At 39.7% G+C, this 19,592-nt stretch overlaps 1 protein-coding gene across 2 annotated transcripts in view; it reads right to left on the reverse strand.

Moving 5' to 3' along the window:
• The window catches only part of CSMD1 (CUB and Sushi multiple domains 1), a 2,003,711-nt gene that overhangs the window by 124,741 nt on the left and 1,859,378 nt on the right, over positions 1-19,592 (reverse strand). For both annotated transcript variants that reach the window (XM_073336216.2, XM_073336215.2), the window contains exon 50: positions 13,976-14,161. In XM_073336216.2, coding sequence (XP_073192317.1) covers positions 13,976-14,161 — 186 coding nt within the window. The remainder of the gene's footprint in view (positions 1-13,975; positions 14,162-19,592) is intronic.

The following is a 19,592-nucleotide window of genomic DNA, read 5'->3' on the forward strand; positions in this document are numbered from 1 at the left end:
AAAACTTCTTGGATCAGATCCTTTCCTTGTCTCATGCCCCTTTATGTTGCTTTAACAATACAAAGATGATGGAGAACTGCCTGTATAAAAGGGCAGATGGGGATTGCCTTGAGGTGGGTACAGCTGGCTGTATGCCATTACACATTCCCTAACAAGCGTAGAGACTACTCCTGGGCAGGCCATAGCTGGAAGGAATCACTGCCAGAATGTACTGTGAGCTGGAAACCCTTAGCCAGTGGAGACTGTTCTAGCTTGCAAAATTTACGGAAGCCCTCAGAGCATTATGGCTTATGAGGGAATTTAGTAGCAGCCTGAAGTAGTGTGTTCTAAATTATGCTGGGAACTGAAGAAGAGCATGAGTTCTGTGCCAACCGCAGCTTAGCTGGACCTGGCATGTGCCCCTTTTCCTGAAATATAATTAAATAATATCTGCAAGTGACAAAGTATTAATGGGAATATCATTTGAAGTTTGGATTGTAAAAATGTAATTGGAGAAATTCATCCCCATCTATCAACATGATATCTCATATGAGAAATATGATGCCCTGGTGAAATGCTGAAGATATATATTCCACTTTCCTAAAAGATTAGAGAAAATAAATTTATATTTGAATGCAAATCACTCCTCTCACTCTTTAGTGTTTTAGGGGGGAAATGGCATACATATTGCCAGTCATTATAATAATACAATAGTGTATACTTTCAATAAATGGTAGGAATAAAATAGTTAGTTTTCAGAATGGAGAGAGGTAAATAGTAGGGTTCCCCAAGGGTCTGTATTGGGCCCCGTCCTATTTAACATATTCAGAAATGATCTAGGGAAAGAGGTAAACAGTGACGAGGCAAAATTTGAAGATGATACAAAACTACTCAAGATAGTTAAGTCCCAGGCAGACTGTGAAGAGCTACAAAAGGATTTATCAAAACTGGGTGACTGGGCAACAAAATGGTAGATGAAATTCAGTGTTGATAAATAAAAAGTAATGCACATTGGAAAACAATCTCAACTATGCATATAAAATGATGGGGTCTAAATTAGCTGTTACTACTCAAGAAAGAGATCTTGGAGTCATTGTGGATAGAGCAATGATAACAAAGCATAAAGGGCTCATCCTGTGAAGTGATGAGCATAACCTTTCAGGGCTTATATATCATCAACTCCTATTGAATTTAAGGGGTGCATATTTGTCTATTAAGGAAGACACAATCTATATGAATATGAAATCTAGATACATTATAGAAGATCTACTGTACATACGAAGAATACAATGTTTTTATAACACCTAGCTATAGAAATGTCCATTCTTCAGGATATGCCATTTTATGGTTTACTGGGAAAAGATGAAGAGATGTGAAAATAACATGAAGTGAACTTTCAGTGGTCACTAGAAAAATTTTCAGTCAGATTGTAAAACTATTTCCTTGGCAGAAATCTGCACATCAGTATTATTGTACACCAACTTTTAATCTAATTGATATCTGTGTTCAAAATTTGAATAGCCTGTAATTGGAAGCCTTGGGGCAATTTCTTCAAACTTGGAAATGTCTGGTTTGCAGTAAAACAAAACAAAATAAATATAAATAAATCAATCCAGACATATGTATTAAGGACTCCCAAAATGTCATCACAATGTGTCTTTCATCAATATAAATGTTCATATCAGCATTTTTTTCTTTTGTGCTGAAAAATAAATTAAACTGTCAAGCCTACATAATTATCGTTTCCTCTCTTTACAGTCTCAATAACTGAGGCTTCAGCAAATAATAAAAACTAACATTTTCAAAGGTATTTGAACATTTACTGAGAGAGTGCCTTAAGAAGAGAAAACCTGGGGAGCCTGTATCAATGGAAAAATAATCTGAGTTGGCAGAAAGAACAAGGAGTAATGGTCTCAAATTTCAGTGGGGGAGGTTTAGGGTGGATATGAGGAAAAACTTTTTCACTAGGAGGGTGGTGAAGCACTGGAATGGGTTACCTAGGGAGGGAGTGGAATCTCCTTTCTTAAAGGTTTTTAAGGTCAGGCTTGACAAAGCCCTGGCTGGGATGATTTAGTTGGGGATTAGGTCCTGCTTTAAGCAGGACCTCCTGAGGTCCCTTCCAACCCTGATATTCTATGATTTTCTGAAAGGAGTCAAAGGTTATACATTTTTTTATGCTGAATTATTTAATAATCCACAGAGATAGGAGGCCATAACAGGAGAAAGTGGCTAGCCCAGTGGTTATGGTGGCAGCTTACAATTCAGAAGATCTGGATTCAAGTCTGTGTTGCATGAAAGACTTCCTCCTTGGTGTGATTTAAGACAAGTTATGTGGTTCCTCTGTGCCTCAGTTACTCATCTGTTGAAATGAGGATTGTAGTACTTCCTTATCTCACAGAGGGGTTGGAGGCTAAATATATTAAAGATTGGAGGCGTTTTGAGATACTACAAAAAATACTAATCAAAGTTTTCCCTTAGTCATTAGCAATCATTTTTACTAATCAGTTATAAATAAAACATAATACAAATACCATATTTGCTAATATTTCAATATAGCAGTAGGGAGAGATTGTTTCATTCAATGTAACTGAGTGAGATTTGGGGGGCACGGATCAGTGTATATGTAGCGCTCCCCGTCACTACCCAAACTGGGCTGGGGAAGCTAATGATCCAACAAGCCGACCAAATTTGATGATGAATCCTGGTCACATGCCACCTGAGGCACACTGCTTATGTGCTAAGAAGAAGAAGAAGTGAGATTTCATTTAATATTTTTCCTTGTAGCTTGTCAGAGCAAGAATCGGGATTTGTATTTCCATGGTGGCAGACAATTAAAAACTGAGTTGACAAAAGCTAATATAAAGAGTAAAAAGTTTCCCAAAGTTGTGGGTTTGTTTGTTTTTCCTTTTTTCAGTCTGAGGGCTCGTTTATATGGAGACACTCACAGAAAAGTTAATCCACATTAACCAAAGGTGTGAATTTAAAGTGTAGTAATTAAATTGCATTAAAACCCTGTATAGACACTCCCTTTCAGAATTAAAGTAACTTTATTTTGGGTGAATTAAGGTAAACAGAGCAGGACTTGGAGGAGGAGAACACAGAAAAGGAAATCTCCCTGAACAACTTCAACAGGCAGAGTACAGCCATAAAGGGAAACCAGTCCAATTCCCAGCCCCATGCACAGTGAAAGAACACCACAGATGTGCATTTTACATGTAAAATGAAAGAGTGTGTCTCTGCCCCACTGCATATAAAATCAAAGACTGTAAAATGGCAATCAGATCCATGTGACCAGACCCTTGTACTTGTGTGGAATCCAAGTAATATCAATGGGATGCAGGTGTCACTGTCAGCCTATATGGTGTTCAAATGTCATGAACAAAATTATGTATAACTGGAAGTGTCTGTCTGCGTGAATCCATCTGCAGGATTCAGACCTAAGTAACTTGATCTATCCAAAATATAATGAGTTCTCCTCACCTGGTGTTCGAGATCATAATTATATAATGTACAGTAACTCGTACACGTTAGTTATTGGCATTCAGTTCTTTTTTCTTCTAAAAACAATAGATATCTGTTAGTTATCCCTTCACATAACTAAAGCCAGTATCTCAATACCAGTGACCCTTGCTTGTTTCATTATGTAACCAGCACGAATCAGTCTTTCAATGATCCACAACTATTTAAGTAAATAATTACAATGAAAGAAATCAGTCTTGAACATCTGCCTCAGGGACTACATTATTACAGATACTATGCAAAATGTACTGCGTTGACTTCAACCTTCATTTTAGTAAACCTGTGGGTAAAATGAACTCATTTTATTTACCATTTACCTTTCTGTGCTGTTTGCTTCTCATCAAATCTGAAATGATTCTGTCTCTAGAGACTGAATACATTTATTCACATAGCAGCAATATCGCAAAAAATAGCACGTTATACAGACTCTCTCTGATTCCTCTACACTTAACAAGCAGGGTAACTGAAAATAAGCACGTTTTCAATGAATGAGCAACCAAGCTTGGAAACACTAGTCTTGACTTTGTTTCTCAGATTTTCAGTCTGTTCAGTGGAGATGATAACACTTGCCTATAGTGGTCACACATGTACAGTTTTGAGGTGTAACTGGTTTTATTAAGTACAGAGAATTTCCCTCAAATTGGCTGAGTCTTTCCAAATGAAAAAAACCTCCAAGTGTGTCCATGTATTATTAATATCTCCACATTAAACTAATTTGTATGATAGAAGTTGATATTATCTGGTGAACTTTTATAATTTTAAGATACAAGTTAAAACTCTTCTTACCATAGATAAAAACTATCCCAAAGTATGGTAATTAACTTAGTATTTTCAGTTCCCAAGTGAAAAGAAAAGAAAAGAAAAGAAAAGAAAAGAAAGACCAAAACACCCCGCACAACAGCTGGTGTTCTTGTTTCTATCAGTTTGATTTTTCATGCTGAAGATGTCCTCTGGACTTTGCTTACTGTCCTTTGGAAGAAAGATATGCCATTTAATATGCAATATTTATGCTTCTCTTTAACAAATGGCACTGAAGTTGGTAAATTAGTTCATACTCTTTTCTGAACAGTGTCTGTCAGGTTTTTTTATTCATTCTGTAAAGCATGTAGGATATTTTGGGTGTTGTAAAAATAAATGTAGATATTGACTGCTATTTAACCTTAATGTTATTAACTGTACTACAGCATTTATAGTTTTCAGCATATACCTAGAACTTCCCAAACATTTTCATAGTTTTGACCACAGCTTAATGGAAATATGATGTTTTGATGAACGTCAACGTGACGGTAAAAGTAGACAGACAGACTGACTGCACAGGATCCTAAAACACCATTCCTCTTTACTTAACATGAGAGATACACAGATTTAGACAAAACAATTTAAAAAATGCAAATGCATTTCCCAGCCTCAGTTTCGTCACCACTCTAAAGAGTTCTTCAGGCATAAGTCAGAATCCATAGAGGACTCTAAGATCCTTCCACATCCCTGTCCTCCTGCACATGGCTTCTCATCCAGAACAAGGAATCGCTGAACTCTTCTGCTTCTCTCTCTTCCTCTATAATAGTTGCCAAGAGACTCTCATTTATAGCCTCCAGCAACCTTTGTCACATGATTTTCTGATAAGGTTCAACAGGGGACCTCTATCAGGTGGCTTTGCTGCCAGCTAATCTCATTCCCCTAGTAAACCAGCCTGGTAGGAGCCAGCCTTTTGTCTCAAGGTGTTTCCATCTGAATAGGTGGATATTTAAGGTCTAATGACTGACCATTGTCCCTGATCCAGTAGATATATGCTACAGCCCTGTTAGCAAATAGTGGATTCTATATCTACAGAGACATTCCATGATACATCAATTTCATAACAACATCATTATATCAACCTGAATGTATATATTGTACATAGACAGATTCCCCAAACTGTTATAATTTTGCCCGGCTTTAGCTGGGAGCAAATCTCATGATAGATACCTATAGCCCAGAAAAAAATATCACCCTATTAAAACTGGCCAAGATAGTAAGTAGAACTCTTTCACTCTGAGTTAGGGGGATTATGGTGGGCAAGTATATCACAGACACAGAAAATTGGAAGGATTCTCAGGCTTAAAGAAGAGTTGATTTTATTACTCTCTGTGGCACCAAGTTTTGGGTGCAATCGAGTCCACCAGGCAGGTTATTTTCCCTTTCAACCACATAAACGTGGTACAGTCTCTGGGACCCTCAGGTTCTCTGATTTTAACGAGATCACATATTTCCCCATTATCACACTACATCATGGGAAAGAAGTGGGATTTTTTTGTTTTTGTTTGTTTGAATATTCCACAGGCAAAATACACAAAAGGAGGAGCTGAAGAGTTCCCACTAGATTCTGGATAAGCATTCTTTTTGGCTCCCCCTTTGGAATCTTTAAGTCTCTTCAGTTTCCATGAGTAGTTCCTTAGTCCATGAATTGACTGCTTCTCAGATCTAGGTTGCCATGGTTGTCTCTCCAATGGCTTAGCCTTGATGTTGTATTCTATCTGCTACCCAGCTTCTGCCCAGCATTTATGAATAATCCTGGTGCATCCAAGTCTCCACCCTCCCTCCTATCTAGATTATCTGAAAACTGGTTTAGAATGATTAAATCTACCAGTTCTCCTACTGTGTAAGAGACAAGTCATTTAGTCTATCAGTCACCCATGAAAAAAAAGAGACTTAACTTAGAACCACTGCTAATACTTCTTACCCAAGACACAAAACCAGTCGAAGACAGCAGGTTTGAAGGCTTCATTCTGACTGTGTTTTGGGCTGAAGCCTGGGCCTACTATTGTTGCTTCTGTACTCCAATATCTATTTTCCTTTTCATTTCCATCCTTTATACCTCACTTTTAAAACATTCCACTGCTCTCAACACCACAATGAGTAGTGGCTTTCTGATTCTGCTTAAAATCCACACACTTTGTTTAGGGTTCAGAACATACCCCCTGATCAATATAATACACATTGCAGCCAAAAACTTCACACCAGGTATTGTGGTTCCTGATGTTCTTCCTGGATAACAGCGTGGACTCTAGACCTGTTTCCCCAGAGAACTAATCTCGCCCCTTTATATTCAGCATACAGGATGGTCTTAATGAGATACATGCAATCAGCTCTCAGCAAAAATACCACCTGTGAATGGGATAGATTGGCAGGAAATCTCTGCCAGTCTGTAACACCAACTTCTCTGACCCACGTCCAGGATCCTCAACAGGACATAAAATATCAAAACAATTTTAAAAGGTGGAAACAGAAAAAGAAATATTTTTCATCCACCTGATGATTTATGACATGCTCTCCATTCTTGGATCTTCCTTCAGAGCAAAGAGACAGAGACCAAAGAAGATGTCACAATCAATTTAGATGGATCAGAGATTTCATTTTAAAAATTTCTCTATCCATAAGTATTTGTAAAGCACATTTCATGTTTATTGTTGATGTTCAAAAGAGCCTTATGTCTTTGAAAAATGCTGTGTTGAAAAAAAATGTCTTACAGTATGACCAGCAGAGGGCAACAAGAGAGACTCTTCCTGACCTCTTCAGGAAAGATTTCACAGTCTTGAGGCTGCTCTGCCTTCTGTTCTTTTGATTCTTTGTTTTGTATAAAGTAAACGTTCCCTGCTTTTGTGGGAGGAAGGAAAGGTAGCCTTTGCGATAGCACCATGGGCCTAGTCCATTGAGGACCCTACAATCAATATCTCAGTGGTGCTCCACCTGTGTCCTAGGGACAATTGTGGTTCTCTGAGTTCTACATTCAGGGTGACCATTTTAAGAAGGAATTGTATTGGATTTATGAATTGCTTCTAAGGGCTTCTACGGGCACAATGTTCTATGGGCACACATGCTTCTATGGGCACAAAGTTCTGAAGATTCAGAGCAGGCTGCGCAGTGGGGACAGGAGGACGGTGAAGAAATTAGGCAACATCTGACCTCCAGAAGAAGAAAGGGGAGTGTCCATGTACCAGCGACACAGATACAGGTAAAGCAACCATATTCATGTTTTCTCCACAGGTACTAATGCAGAGAGTGGACTAGATGATACATCTGAGGGAAGGGAACAGAAGGAGACTCCGCTGAGTGGAAGACATGAGATACACTGTCCTAAGGGTGGGGGTTCCACGACCACCGTTCCCAAGAGGAGGAGGTGGGTGGTGGTGGTCGGGGACTCTCTCCTCATGGGGACTGAGACATCTATCTGCTGTCCCGACCGGGAAAACCGAGAAGTCTGCTGCTTGCCAGGAGCTAGGATTCACGATGTGACGGAGAGACTGCCGAGACTCATCAAGCCATCAGATTGCTACCCCTTCCTGCTTTTCCACGTGGGCACCAATGATACTGCCAAGAATGACCTTGAGCGGATCACTGCAGACTGCATGGCTCTGGGAAGAAGGATAAAGGAGTTTGAGGCGTAAGTGATCTTCTCGTCCATCCTCCCCATGGAAGGAAAAGGCCTGGGTAGAGACCATTGAATCGTGGAAGTCAACGAATGGCTACGCAGGTGGTGTCGGAGAGCAGGCTTTGTGTTCTTTGACTATGGGATGGTGGTCCAAGAAGGAGGAGTTGCTAGGCAGAGACAGGCTCCACCTAATGAAGAGACGGAAGAGCATCTTCGCAAGAGGGCTGGCAAACCTAGTGAGGAGGGTTTTAAACTAGGTTCACCGGGGAAAGGAGACCAAAGCCCTGAGGTAAGTGGGGACATGGGATACCGGGAGGAAGCACGAGCAGGAGAGTGTGAAAGGGGAGGGCTCCTGCCTCATACTAAGAAAGCAGGACAAACAGCAAATTATCTCAAGTGCCTATACACAAATGCAAGAAGCCTGGGAAACAAGCAGGGAGAACTGGAAGTCCTGGCACAGTCAAGGAATTATGATGTGATTGGAATAACAGAGACTTGGTGGGATAACTCACATGACTGGAGTACTGTCATGGATGGATATAAACTGTTCCAGAAGGACAGGCAGGGCAGAAAAGGTGGGGGAGTGGCATTGTATGTAAGAGAGCATTATGATGCTCAGAGCTCCGGTATGAAACTGCAGAAAAACCTGAGTGTCTCTGGATTAAGTTTAGAAGCATGAGCAACAAGGGTGATGTCGTGATGGGAGTCTGCTATAGACCACCGGACCAGGGGGATGAGGTGGATGAGGCTTTCTTCCGGCAACTCATGGAAGTTACTAGATCACAGGCCCTGGTTCTTATGGGAGACTTCCATCACCCTGATATCTGCTGGGAGAGCAATACAGCCGTGCACAGACAATCCAGGAAGTTTTTGGAAAGCGTAGGGGACAATTTCCTGGTGCAAGTGCTGGAGGAACCAACTAGGGGCAGAGCTCTTCTTAACTTGCTGCTCACAAACTGGGAAGTATTAGTAGAGGAAGCAAAAGTGGATGGGAACCTGGGAGGCAGTGACCATGAGATGATCAAGTTCAGGATCCTGACACAGAGAAGAAAACAGAGCAGCAGAATACGGACCCTGGACTTCAGAAAAGCAGACTTTGACAACCTCAGGGAACTGATGGGCAGGATCCCTTGGGAGAATAACATGAGGGGGAAAGGAGTCCAGGAGAGCTGGCTGTATTTTAAAGAATCCTTATTGAGGTTACAGGGACAAACCATCCTGATGTGTAGAAAGAATAGTAAATATGGCAGGTGACCAGCTTGGCTTAACAGTGAAATCCTGGTTGATCTTAAACGCAAAAAAGAAGCTTACAAGAAGTGGAAGATTGGACAAATGACCAGGGAAGAGTATAAAAATATTGCTCGGGCATGCAGGAGTGAAATCAGGAAGGCCAAATCACACCTGGAGTTGCAGCTAGCAAGAGATGTTAAGAGTAACAAGAAGGGTTTCTTCAGGTATGTTAGCAATAAGAAGAAAGTCAAGGAAAGTGTGGGCCCCTTACTGAATGAGGGAGACAACCCAGTGACAGAGGATTTGGAAAAAGCTAATGTATTCAATGGTTTTTTTGCCTCTGTCTTCATGAACAAGGTCAGCTCCCAGACTGCTGCACTGGGCAGCACAGCATGGGGAGGAGGATGGATTCATCAAGGGCTAGTCATGCCTGACTAATCTAATTGCCTTCTATGATGAGATAACTTGCTCTGTGGATGAGGGGAAAGCAGTGGACGTGTTGTTCCTTGACTCTAGCAAAGCTTTTGACACTGTCTCCCACAGTATTCTTGCCAGAAAGTTAAAGAAGTATGGGCTGGATGAATAGACTATGAGGTGCATAGAAAGCTGGCTGGATTGTCGGGCTCAATGGGTAGTGATCAATGGCTCCATGTCTAGTTGGCAGCCAGTATCAAGTGGAGTGCCCCAAGGGTCAGTCCTCGGGCCTGTTTTGTTCAATATCTTCATAAATGATCTGGAGGATGGTGTGGATTGCACCCTCAGCAAGTTTACAGATGACACTAAACTGGGAGGAGAGGTAGATACACCTCAGGATAGGGATAGGATACAGAAGTCAACGTTGGCCCTAGACAAAGTAGAGGACTGAGCCAAAAGAAATCTGATGAGATTCAACAAGGACAAGTGCAGAGTCCTGCACTTAGGATGGAAGAATCCAATGCACCACTACAGACTAGGGACCGAATGCAGCAGTTCTGCAGAAAAGGACCTAGAGGTTACAGTGAACGAGAAGCTGGATATGAGTCAACAGTATGCCCTTGTTGCCAAGAAGGCCAATGGCATTTTGGGCTGTATAAGTAGGGGCATTGCCAGCAGATTGAGGGACGTGATCGTCTATTCGACATTGGTGAGGCTTCATCTGGAGTACTGTGTCCAGTTTGGGGCCCCACACTACAAGAAGGATGTAGAAAAATTGGAAAATGTCCAGCGGAGGGCAACAAACATGATTAGGAGACTGGAACACATGACTTATGAGGAAAAGCTGAGGGAACTGGGATTGTTTAGTCTGCGGAAGAGAAGAATGAGGGGGGATTTGATAGCTGCTTTCAACTACCTGAAAGGGCATTCCAAAGAGGATGGATCTAGACCATTCTCAGTGGCAGCAGATGACAGAACAAGGAGTAATGGTCTCAAGTTGCAGAGGGGGAGGTTTAGGTTGGATATTAGGAAAAACTTTTTCACTAAGAGGGTGGTGAAACACTGGAATGAGTTACCTAGGGAGGTGGTGGAATCTCCTTCCTTTGAAGTTTTTAAGGTCAGGCTTGACAAAGCCCTGGCTGGAATGATTTAGTTGGGTATTGGTCCTGCTTTGAGCAGGGGGTTGGACTAGATGACCTCCTGAGGTCCCTTCCAACCCTGATATTCTATGATTCTATGAAACTTCATCCCTGAGCCACATCTTGTGATTTTTAAACTGAAGTGCTGGAATCAGCCACATTTCTATGGGGAAGAGTTAAGGAGTATTGTTCCCCAGCTGCCTCCTAGTGCTTCCCCTGCAGCCCTAAGAAAAAATCAAAGGAGGTCAGAGTGCTCTGAGCAGGTGCTGTCCTTTTGCTATTTAGCAGACCCCCATTGGTTGTCTAATGCACTATGGAGGATGTAGGAGCAAGTAACTCTGCCTACTCCATTACCTGCTTCAATACAGGTTGTGACAGCTCCAGGAAAAAATGGACAACGTCTTGACTAGCTCTGTCTCCGCCTTGGAGAGTGTTTAGCAATGGATTACACCTCTCACACAAACAGCTACAAAGGGCAGTCAGAATAGGAGGAAGAGAAGCTGAGAACTAACAACAGTTATAGTTCCCTGATATCTTGCCTCAGTCTAGGGGCTGTTCTATCTTGTGCCAGCTGGTGTACAGTCCCTAAAGGCCATCAAGTAGCTGAGGATAGTTGGATCACTGCACGCTCCAGTCACTCTCCATCCATGCCTTCAACATGTCACCTGCACCAGGTTTAGAGAGCAGAGAGACATAAGAACTCTATTTTAGAGCTAGGCCTTCTTGGGACTGCACTGCACTGGGGGAATTTCAAGCATGAGACTAGTTGGCTAGGTTCCATTCCCTTTCTGCTCTCTGTGCAGCACAAAGAAGTGTAACAGAACAGAGAATTTGTCCCACAGAATTGATAGTGGCCCCTCGACCTTTTTGAAATAACACGTTCATCTCTTAGGCTGAGAAGGTTGGAAACCACTGCAAAATTAGAACCTTGAATTGAATAGGATAGTGCACAGGACGCCAATAGAAACTGAGGAACATGGGCATTATATGCTCCCTTGTATGAAGCTCCCTCAGAACTGGGTGTCACATAAATCCAGCCACTCCATTCTACATGCAATCTCACTGGATAAATGTTTGCTTATTATAACCTGAGTCACATAAAATGACTGTCTTTAAAACAGTATTTTGTAAAATATCTATGCATGAATCCCTGAAGTTCAGCAAAACTCAATAATCTAAATGCTGTGAGTATTTTATTCTCAGTCAAGAATTTCACACAATGTAAAATCAAAGCAGCTCTAAGAGGAAGAGGTGCAGAAGTTATCTTAGAAGGCAGCCTCTGGGAAAAATCAATTTTACTGGAACTAAAGAACACAGGCGGCTGCTGCTGACTAGGTATGACAGTAATAAAAGCTCACCTTCAAACTGTGCTCCCCAAACACACTAAAATATATAATGTATTCCTTTTAACCCTTTCTAAAGTTTTGACAAACTTTTTCTGGCGTACTTTATTCTCTTCATGCACAGCCTTTAACACAGTATATGTTGCTACAATAAATTCCCCATCTGTAATACTTCTTGGAAACTGGTTTACTCAAACTAATGGAATATATTAAATACAGTTTTTCAACTCTATGTCTTTGGTTCAAATCTGGTGTAGGTTGGTATCAATCATAGTTAGTTTATTGCTTTGATGCTGTTTGGTGGCTCATGTGAAATGAACTGGTTTGTGCCTGTTATCCACATTACGTAAAACACTACTATTATTGATACATTTGCAGGCACTTTCATGAAAGAGGCTACTCAGCCACATTTCTATCATTAGCATTTAAGATACATAAGGTATGTTGTAATATTTCAGCCTCAGGCACTTTCACAGATATGTTATCAAGTTGTGGACATCTGAGTGAATTTGTATATTTAATGCATAGCGTCAATGGAAGCCTTTTTCAACTCAACAGCTTGAAAAAGGAGAATAATTTAAAAAAAATGCTTTTTGTCACTTTCTACCTCTGTAGAGCTCACTTAAGCAAAACAATTATTAGGTAACTTAACATACAATTTAAAAGTGATTAAAACTCAGAGAGTATTTAAAGAAAACGCACACTTGTACCATAGCATGGACTGGGTGACACACTGCTGTCAACGAATCTAAAACCCAAAACCTTTTTGCAGTAAAATATACTAATTTCGAAATTCATTGTCATTGCTATTTTATTTACCCTACAGTTAAAAATAAGAGACATTTATGGAGAATTGAAAAAAAAAGTGCTTCTCCTGTTCAGAGTCTAGAAAACAGGTACATACACTGTTCCCAGGTTCTAGAATCTAAATTCACTGTCAACTGAGTATTTTGTAACATTTAGTACCAAAGATGGGCAATATTTTTAAAAATTGAAGTCTATGCACTAATATTTTTCCAGTATTTTTGCACATGAAAAAGACATTTAAAGCTCAAACTTAATTCATTGCTTAAATTTTAATTTATTGCTTTTAGTCAAGGTAGCACCAAGAGATCCCAATCAGAAGTAGGGTACCACTGTATAGGGCACTGTAGAAACATTTAAAGAGACAGTCTGACTTGAATAATGTACAACTTTGATTAAAACAAGTTGCAACAGGTAATTGTAACAAAAAATAGAGAAGGTGGAGAAGAGATCATTAACAACTAGGGGAACACATGGATAAGGTATGTTTATTATTTGTAGGCTTTAAGACATATGTCTTTAAAAGATACCTTGATTTTATGTTTGATGTATGAACCTCATCTTAAACCATAACAATTTTGTTGATATGAGTTCATGCATACTTACACAGGTGGTATAATAATTCATATAATCAAATTATGGGCTAGATCCTCAGATGCACAAAAGCTCTGCTTTTATCACAACTTGAGATGAATAAAGGTAGCTTCATGCCACCTTTCTATTCCTGTGATCCTGATGCTTGCTTGAGGGCAGTTTGGTCAGCAGCACAGGTTTGAGCAACCTCGGGGCTGCACTAAACTGTGCCTAGATACAGTGGTCCCTGAAAGATCATTTTGCAGCTGGGGATAGGGCAAGGAGATGGATGAAGAGCTGTGTATGATAGCTTGACAGCACCTGGAGATTCCCTTATGCTGAAGAAGTCTCTGCATACCTCATTAAATAACTTTAAGACTGCCTTGCACTACTGTTAACATTAATAGCATTTGTGTATCATTCTAACTCATCACATACTAAATAAAAATGTACTCCTCAATATCCAAAATGTGGGATCCTTGCACATTGGATCTAAATTTCACCACTGAATTTTTTTCTTAGCATACGCAAAAGAAATATGTTTGAAAAAATATATGCACACTTACGTTTACAGACAGGAGGCCTCTCTTTATTACTCCATAATCCATCTTCTTGACACACTGCTGTTGCTTGTTGACTAGATTCTAGCTTGAAGCCCTCGTTACATTCATATATCACTCTGCTGCCCAAAGTGAACTCATTACCTACAACTGAACCATTTCCTGGAGATTCTGGAATACCACACGACACAGCTGAGGGGGAAAAAAGATGGAAATTTAGTATATTAAGGTATTTTTGAAAGTCAAATGTACCCCCTATATACCAAAAAATTATACATGCATAATACAACATTCATCATCATTATTATGAATAACCACTGCAATTTCCTCCATATCTACAACTTTCTACCTAATCCAGGAATATTTTTAAATGGATACATAAAATAAAGTATAGCCAAGGTAGGCCAACTTTCTTATAAATTAATCTATTATTTGTCCAATTCAGTCAATTCTGTAGTTACAGTAGATGATATCAAATGATCAGAACATTTATTGGCTCAGAATCATCCATCAAATACCTAAATTACCAGGCTAATGTCAAATAAAATATCAATGAAGGAGAAACCTCCCATATGAAATAGTCTACTAATGCAATGCTCCCACTTCCTCTGTAGTCTTTCCATTCTTCCATCATTCCAAATAAGGGTACATCTACACTTCAAGATGGAGCTGTAATTTCCAGCTGGAGTCATACCTGTGCTAACTCTGATCAAGCTAGCATGCTAAAAATAGACTGCAGCAGCACAAGCAGCAGGAGGAACTAACCTCCCCAAGTATATACCAAGCATCTTGGGTGGGTATGTATTCAGTGCAGCTAGTCCCTCCCATTGCTTGCACCTCCGCAGCTACGCTCTATTTTTAATGCGCTAGCTCAGTCGGAGCTAGTGCAGGTATGTCTCCTTAAGCTGGAAATTGTACCAACGCTGTGAAGTATAGACATACCCTAAGATTGCTACCTCAGAAAAAGGGGTGAAATCCTGACACTATTGAACTGAATGGCAAAATTCCCATTGACTCCAACAGGGCAGGATTTCACCCAAGGTCTCTGGGACAGGGACACTTTCTTGGGATGCCCAGGACTGAGAGTCATCTTGTTACCCCTCCCCCAACCCAGTTCCAGCACAAGGCAGTCTTTCTTGTGGTAGCTGGATGTCAGCTCTGTGTCACTGCCAGCCCTACAGCCACTCAAGCATGCACCTTCGGGCTATGCCAGTCCCTCCTTTGCCTTGCAAGTTAACAACAGGTGCACCCAAGACTCTGAGCCACTCTGAAAACACTCCTTGTAGTGTCCAGCCCCTGTTACTGGACAATCACACTAATTACTGGGTTTTCTACTCCCAAGGGAATAGTATCCACATATGAGCTTGTTTGATTCAACTAAGTTTTAGCTCCAACATAACAATACAACACTTCAACCTATTTATAGTAAAAACAAACATTCATTTATTAACAAAAGGAATGATTTATGAGATAGTGAGCCCAGCATATGGTATCTAACAATACCTGCTAACACAGGATTTTAAGATAAGGTAAATTTCTGGAAATACCTATGCCAGGAGCCTTTATCAGTGATGCCTGAGTCAATATTGCCCTTCTGCAGTTATCAAAGACTGCCCAGACAACTAATCACTCCCAGTGATTTCAGCAAAGAGAATTGTAGAAGTACGAAGTTTTTTGTGGGGCTTTGTTTTAACATGGTTCACACTCCACAGGGATTAACTCCTGGGTGCTTGAATAACCTGATACACTGGGAAAGATTTTTCATTTGCCCTATGCTGGCATTTAAAATAAAACAAGTTATTTCTTATTTCTTCTTCAAGTTTTATTTCTTTAGAAAGATTTAGTCTTTTTTAAAACAGCAACTTAAAACATAGCACAATAGTTACACTGAACCCCTTTAATTAAGGATTACATAGGAAACCAAACCCGCATATGTACAGAATCACCTTCTTGCTCTGGTCTAGTCACTGATATAAAACTCTTTGAGAAATATAACATAGAAATGAAATGTAAGTTTAAGTGTTATACTTCTAAATATTAAACAGCACGGGATGAGCTTTGATGATAAACTAGGGTTGAAAAAGAAAAACTCTGCCCCATATTTATATCCTTAATTGTAGGAAGCAATGCAAGATTTTAACATAAAGAATTTTGCCACTGCTTGTCTTCTTCTTTGGACTGTGGACTTTTATTTAAATTTTATAAAATCAATATTTGCAAAAAGAATAAAAGAACAGTCTTTACCAGAAGACTACTGAACACAAGTGAAGAAACAAATAAAAAAATCAATTTAATTAATGGTATAATTTACCTGCTTCAGTGTAAATGATTAATTTCACAATGCATTGTTACAGTACAATAAACATAACTCTACAGAGTTCTTTTCACTATTTCAAAGCTGTCACGTTTGATGCATTTAAATTAAATACAACATAGTATTTGGAATTTGATTACAATGAGACAAACTAGGCAATATGAAATGATAGATGTGGTTCATGCTCTTGGTTAGTGTTTTTTATTGTGTTTGCTCCCATCTGGAATATGCCAAATTGCACATGCAAGTAGAACTGAAAGAATGTGACAAAATAAACTGCTTCCTTTAAAAAAAAAAAGTCAATGTGAATTTTACAAACAGCCTAACACTAAATTTTCCACCATTTGAAAAGAACTTGACAGCTGGGGAGCATTTGCTTATACATTTAAATTGGTGGAAAGTTGGAATCCCATCCTGTTTTTCTACCCCCTTAAAAACAACAAACTCTCCCCATTGGCAGTCACAATTACGGTGTATTTTCTTCTGTTGGTAGGAGGATTTTGGCAACATTTTCCTCCCTCTCCCATAAACCCTCTCTTTCAATTCTTTTCTGTCATGATAGAACAAACCTTGGCATGGCTCCTGAAGGGTTTCCTTGGGGATGGAACTGGGTTAATTCTAATTTCCTGGCAATTTTTTGTTTAACTTTTTTTTTCTTCTGGGAGTAAGATATCAATTTCTGATTTAAAACAGCACCCAGTTAACGGTCTAAAAGTAAAAACATCAGGGTTCAAATTTAAAAAAAATATTACATGTAGGCCTAACTTTGTTCTTCCTTTAATCAGTGGAAATCTGGGTATAATCCTACTAAATTCAGAACTCTTTCTATGGAATGAAAGAGCAGAATATGTCCCTCTGTAACTTAAACAATAAATAAATGAATCTGCTGCAATCATTTTATCAGCAAAGGAATCTGAGGAAGTGAGCTGTAGCTCACGAAAGCTTATGCTCTAATAAATTGGTTAGTCTCTGAGGTGCCACAAGTCCTCCTTTTCTTTTTGCGAATACAGACTAACACGGCTGTTACTCTGAAATTTATCAGCAAAATAGCTCTGTCAGCAGACACTGCTTACACTCTGGCTTGATGATAATATTGCAGGAGACTACTTAAAATCCAGGAATTCTAACATCCCCCTATTATTTGCATGACATACTGCAGAATAAAAGGTGTATAATATTCCATTTTACCTTTAAAGGACTTAAGCTGCACCAAACAGATCTATTTGTTATACTAGCCCCAGCATGTAGCACAGACTATTGCACCTGCTGCACGCTGATCTCAATGTCTGCACCTGTTTCTCTCTTCTCACTCCCCTTTCACCATCTTCATTCCACCTAAACATCCACCTCAATCCCCTCTTGGTTTTCTTCTCCCACTCCTATAGGAGCACTGTTGCTTATCTGTATATTCCTTAGGTTGCTAAGCTACTGCTGCTACAGTAACTGCTAATTATAGCAGTACCTTCTGGTGCTACTTCAGTTACAGTCCATCTGTCTATTCGTTACTCATCTCTTTCTGCAAATAATACTATAGTGGAGAGTGGTATTCCTGCTGCTACTGTTTGTCTGATTATGCTAATAGCTTTTATACCAATAGCGCCCAAACAAAACATGTCAGCACTCGTTGCCTTGAAATAAGTAACACAACAGCAAATACACAGTGACTTTCTGGAGCAAGGTTTGATGAAGAGAGCTAACTAAAATGGCATTTGGCCATTTAACAGCGGAGAGTAGTCAATGCTGTTAAACACGTAAGTGCACTGAAGCTGTTCTCAGCTTCCCGTGTGCTTGGTAAAATGACTACGAACAGACTAAGAAAATTGCCCAATTCAATGAGTGGGTCCAGACATTACTCAGCTCAATGATTAGAAGAGACTTACAGCCTGTGCCACCAACATGTACTTTGTACTTCTGCATGAACACTTCCAGCTGGGTTATGAGCATTTAGAGAGTGAATAATGAATAGTTTTTTAACCTTAATTGTCTTCATTGTTCTTGCATGGCAGCAAGATATATTTCTTCTAAAGAGCCTATAATCAGCACAAGCTGAAAAGCCTGTTTACTGCCTAAAAAGTAGGATGCAACTTCAGTTGCTCATAATTGCCCCGCCCTCACTCCCCAAAAAATTCTTCTGCTTCTACAGTAAAGCTTTTCCTTTTCTTAAAAATAAATAAATAAATAAATAAATAAATAAAAATCTTTTAGGATTCCCGAATCTATTCACATATACTGAATACAAATGCAGATACCTCAAAGGTATATGCCATAAAAATTCTTATACATAAACAACACACACACACACACACAGACACAGTATTTTGATTGACATGTTACTTTGACAAATTCTTCCTGGGTGTAACTCCACATAATTTAATGAAGTTAAAGCAGATTAATTTGATCCATTACTGAATATTTATAAATACAGATCATATATCTTTTCACACTGTCAGCTTAGTTACTTCTGAAAAAGCTCACTAGTACTCTATTGTTGATTCTCACCCTATTTCTAACCAAACATTATTTTTAAAAAAGTTTACTTTGTTTTAAGTAAAAATCATTCTATCTGCATTACTTCAACCTCCTTTCTACCAGGGGACTGTCAGGTATTACCAGACTGTTAAGTGTGATAATTCAGTGATGCTGCTCAGTATTTCTTATCAAAAGAGTCCCTATCTTTATTAATGATCTGGAGGATGGCGTGGATTACACCCTCAGCAAGTTCATGGATGACACTAAGATGAGGGGAGAGGTAGATATGTTGGAGGGTAGGGATAGGGTCCAGAGTGACCTAGACAAATTGGAGGATTGGACCAAAAGAAATCTGATGATGTTCAACAAGGACAAGTGCAGAGTCCTGCACTTAGGACGGAAAAATCCCATGCACTGCTACAGGCTGGGGACCAACTGGCTAAGCGGCAGTTCTGCAGAAAAGGACATGTGAAAAGGATTACAGTGGAGGAGAAGCTGGATATGAGTCAGCAGTGTGCCCTTGTTGCCAAGAAGGCAAACGGAATATTGGGCTGTATTAGTAGGAGCGTTGCCAGCAGATCGAGGGAAGTGATTATTCCCCTCTATTCGGCACTGATGAGGCCACATCTAGATTTATTTTCCATTTTCTGAATAACAATATAGCATCCCAACCTTCAAGATTTTGTCCCCATTTAGACACATAGTAGGGTGACCATATTTCCCTGTGCTGAATATGGTACACCTGGTAACATTACTTGTATACAAGCGAATTCAAAGGCAATCTATCAGAACTATGCAGTGCAAACACTCAAATGAACATCAAGTTGACTGAGCCCCTGT

This window comes from Lepidochelys kempii, chromosome 3 (genome assembly GCF_965140285.1).
Source record: "Lepidochelys kempii isolate rLepKem1 chromosome 3, rLepKem1.hap1, whole genome shotgun sequence".
Lineage (NCBI taxonomy): Eukaryota > Metazoa > Chordata > Testudines > Cheloniidae > Lepidochelys > Lepidochelys kempii.